This window comes from Gymnodraco acuticeps, unplaced genomic scaffold (assembly GCF_902827175.1).
Source record: "Gymnodraco acuticeps unplaced genomic scaffold, fGymAcu1.1, whole genome shotgun sequence".
NCBI lineage: Eukaryota > Metazoa > Chordata > Actinopteri > Perciformes > Bathydraconidae > Gymnodraco > Gymnodraco acuticeps.
Window position 1 is genome coordinate 8,627 of NW_022991234.1, and position 4,342 is coordinate 12,968.

The 4,342-nt window shown below is 44.9% G+C and overlaps 1 protein-coding gene across 1 annotated transcript; it reads right to left on the reverse strand.

The window, feature by feature from the left end:
• Positions 1-214: 214 nt before the first annotated feature.
• Positions 215-3,951, reverse strand: LOC117561834 (the record flags this gene model as incomplete). Its single annotated transcript, XM_034239438.1, has 5 exons — positions 3,916-3,951; positions 3,256-3,769; positions 1,800-2,009; positions 1,580-1,619; positions 215-651 (listed from the first exon to the last, which is right to left on the reverse strand). Coding segments are annotated over exons 1-5 (1,237 nt in total), but the record flags the coding sequence as incomplete, so codon positions are not given.
• Positions 3,952-4,342: the final 391 nt, after the last annotated feature.

Consider the following 4,342-nt stretch of genomic DNA (forward strand, 5'->3'; position numbering starts at 1 on the left):
TCTTTGTGTTCCTTTACGGACAAATGATCTTCATATTGGGATTGTCTTTTGACTCTAACCGTTACCCACTTCAAAGTGGAATTTCCCTTTGAAGACATGATATCAACATCCCACTTTGTAGGTTGATCAACAGTGGGAGCTTGTTTTCCACACCCCTGTCTTCTGCCTGAAGTTCTCCACTGCTGCTTTGCCGAATTCTGCTGTTTTACAATACCAGCAGCGCAGCAGTGACTTGAATTGTTTATGTTCATCCATTTGCTTTTCATCTCTTTCAGTTTCATGAGCTTCTGGGTGTCTCCCTTCTCGTTCATCATGTCGATCAGGAAGTCCAGGTGCACCTGAGTGGCCAGGGAAACAACCTTCATGGCGATCTCATCCAGTCTGACAACATGTCGGAAAGACTCTTCCAAAAACGGATCTTTTTCTTTCTGCAGGTCTTCTATGGTCTCCTGGAGGGTTTCCAAGAGACTCGCTGACTTCTCACTGTCTTTTCTACCCTTATCATACATGGCTTTCATCTCTCGTTCGGTCCTAGTAACTTTCCTGGTCTTGCTCACATATATCCAGTGTGTTTTCGGATGCTTTGGATCACTGCATTTATCCTCACATTCAGTGCATTGTTCTGTTTTCACGTGTTTGGATTCATGACACGTTCATTCCTGTTTGTAATATACATGGATCGGATTTCGAGGCGTAGTCCTGGGGGAGGGGGTCTGCAGTTCGGTGGACTAAGGATTGCACCACTGCTTTTTGCAGATGATGTGGTTCTAATGGCTTCATCGGTCTGCGACCTTCAGCACTCACTGGATCGGTTCGCAACCGAGTGTGAAGCGGCTGGGATGAGGATCAGCACCTCCAAATCTGAGGCCATGGTTCTCAGCAGGAAACCGATGGACTGTCCACTTCAAGTAGGGAATGAGTCCTTACCCCAAGTGAAGGAGTTCAAGTATCTCGGGGTCTTGTTCTCGAGTGAGGGAACAATGGAGCGTGAGATGGGCCGGAGAATCGGAGCAGCGGGAGCGGTACTGCAGTCGCTTTACCGCACCGTTGTGACGAAAAGGGAGCTGAGCCAGAAGGCAAAGCTCTCTGTCTACCGGGCCATTTTCGTTCCTACCCTCACCTATGGTCATGAAGGATGGGTCATGACCGAAAGAACGAGATCGCGGATACAAGCGGCCGAGATGGGTTTTCTCCGCAGGGTGGCTGGTGTCTCCCTTAGGGATAAGGTGAGAAGTTCGGTCATCAGGGAGGGACTCGGAGTTGAGCCGCTCCTCCTTCGCGTCGAAAGGAGCCAGTTGAGGTGGTTCGGGCACCTAGTTAGGATGCCACCTGGGCGCCTCCCTAGGGAGGTGTTCCAGGCACGTCCAGCTGGGAAGAGACCAAGGGGTAGACCTAGGACCAGGTGGAGGGATTATATCTCTTCGCTGGCCTGGGAGCGCCTTGGGATCCCCCAGTCAGAGCTGGTTGATGTCGCCAGGGAAAATAAAGTTTGGGGCTCTCTGCTGGAACTGCTACCCCCGCGACCCGACCACGGATAAGCGGAAGAAGATGGATGGATGGATGGATGGATTCATGACATTTCCAAGTACACACCGTGCAGTAGAGCTCATTCCTATGACCTGATACACTACATGTTTTGTGGCATATTGTGCATTTGTATTGCATGACCTCACAGTGACTTGGATACAGGGCCAGTGTGCATGGATAGTGACAGTTCTCCTTACAGACTTCACAGCAGACAGCTCCTCCATAGTTGAACCCTAACGCCCACCATTGTTTCTCATCGACAGGTTATTTACATTTATAGACTTCATCAACTTCTACCTTGAAGTCCTTGTTATTCTTCATGTCTTGTTCGTGTTTCTTCAGAGCTTCCTGAGTCTGTTGGATCTCTCTCTGTTTCAGTTCAATGAACTCAATCCTCTCCTGCAGGTTGTGGATGCAGGCTGTCAGGCTGATGCGTGAATTCAAAACTTCAACGGTTGTTTCCAATTTCTGTGATTTGGTGTCTTTTAGGAAATCAACAAATTGACCAATCTGTTCGTCTGTTGATTCCCATGCATACTTTAGAGCAGTGGTTCCCAAACTTGTTGTGCCCAAGGCACACCAAAGGACAAGTACAAATCTCAAGGCACACCTATTGTGCAAAATAGCCCTTATAACACGTGTTATCACTCATATCATGTAAAATATCTGTAAATGTACATAATTATTTACTAATGCCAAATAAAATGTGACAAAGACAACTATATTACTCATGAAATATTTATTAACGAAATATTTCAGAAATTAATTTGAAACTTTATCAAATTAGGCTTCATCAAAGCAGCAACACACTCATTTAAACCAGACAGGTCACAACATTACAAATGAGGCAAAGGAAACTCAGCAGAAATTCAGCACAGAGAACTGTCAATGCAAGGAAGCTGCACTGCATGGTCCTGAACTACAAATTATAAATGTAACATTTCAGCAATCAGCATTGAAACATGTGCTATTGTAAATATTTTGCCGACTTACAAATTAGTGAGATACATGTGCCTGTCGGGGCGCTGAGGAGAGGGCCACTCGCAAGTCCTGTTCAACAGAGAGCCGTGACCTCCTGTTGTTCTTCATGTAAATCAGAGTAGAGAACGCCAACTCCAGAGATGGGGTCGTTACTAAAAAAATGTAATATATTAAACTACTTTGTTACTATCTACATAAAGTAACTCGTTACTTTACTCGCCGAGCACGTACGAACTGCGCGTGAGTGGCAATAACTTTCCTTACCAGCAGGCGGCGGTAGTGTGTATTTGTCATTCAAAACAGGCAACAACCGGAAGACAGAGAAGAAGAACAGACTGCGTGATATAAACAAACAACAAATAGCTGTGTGGTAGCTTCACCTTAGCATGTGTTCTTTGCAGGTGTGTGTTGAGGTTTGACCACGTGGTGTTTCCAGCAGTGGATAACAGCTTCTGGCCTGGACACAGTTTGCACCTCACCGTCACATTCCTGTCTATTCTTCGGACGAACTCAAAGTAATGGGCATACCTCCACCCCTCGAGAGTTATCGCTGACTCAGCCATGTTTATGCAGCACTGCACGTGGAGATGTGGACGCGCAAGTCGCACAGATTACTACGTACATATAAACCTACAAAGTACTGATATAGTAAATTAAAAAATAAATAATTATTTTTGTGTAGTTGTATATTTCAATAATAACGTATGGTTGTCACAAAATCCCACGGCACACCCGGACTTGGCACACCGTTTGGGAACCACTGCTTTAGAGCACGCTCTTTTCCCTTAATTCTCTCTGTTTTCTGGATGTTATTAAACATGAAATGAACAGGCCGATCCTTCTCGTCTTTCGCACACATCATTTTTGCCTCTTTCAGAGCTTGTAGAACATTTGCAGCTGACACAAAATCTGAGTGTTTGAGGACGATGTTCTCCTCTATGTCTTTTCCCAACAGAGACACCACTGAATCAAAGACGTACATCAGTCGGTCACTCAGTCGATTGTCACTCGCTTTCAGCACCAGACACACTGCATCAATCTCATCAACTCCATCTGTTGAGCGGAACAAGTCCAACAATCTTTCGCTGACGAGGACATCTTTGTCCTTCCCTTTGGTGTCACCAAACCCGGGGGAATCGATGATGGTCAGAGAGAAGGGCAGAGATTTATCTTCAAGACCAAAGACCTCGTACACGATCACGTCTGACTTTCTGTTTGACTTTTCCTTTGGTATCTGTGCAATTAAAGTTTCCAAAAGATGCTGCGTTCAGAGTCTTTTGGACTTCTGATTACTTCCCTGGGAAAAATGTCTCCTTTCTGGTTTTTCCTCACTGGTTCAAGTCCTGATCGGACCAGATAGAGTGGGAACAGGAAGGGGCCAGTTCACCATGTGGGTTAAAGAAGTACCAGCACATAGAAACTTCTGGATGCTAACCTGCACATGATCGGGATTTTGCACAATTAGCACAAGTTGTGTTAAATACCATTAATGGCATTTTAGCCAAATGAAATCGCTTGGTCATTGAGGACGCTGAGGGTTGCAGTTTTACCCAGAAAGTGGCTATACTGTATCTACTCTCTGGTGGCTGATTGTGATGCATTTTGGGTTGATTTGGAAGTTTTAAGGGACTCTTGATCATTTGGATTTGACAGATTTCTTATTTATTTGAAAATAAATTGTCCACAGTTGAGGTAATAATGATAATCTTGTGTTCTCTGTATCCAATCTCTACTCATGGTAATCTAAACCAGCCCACAGAGAGTACAAATATTAGCATTTTCTGGTTAAAACTGCCTTTACGCATCCTGAAAATGTCAGAAATGGATTCAGCAT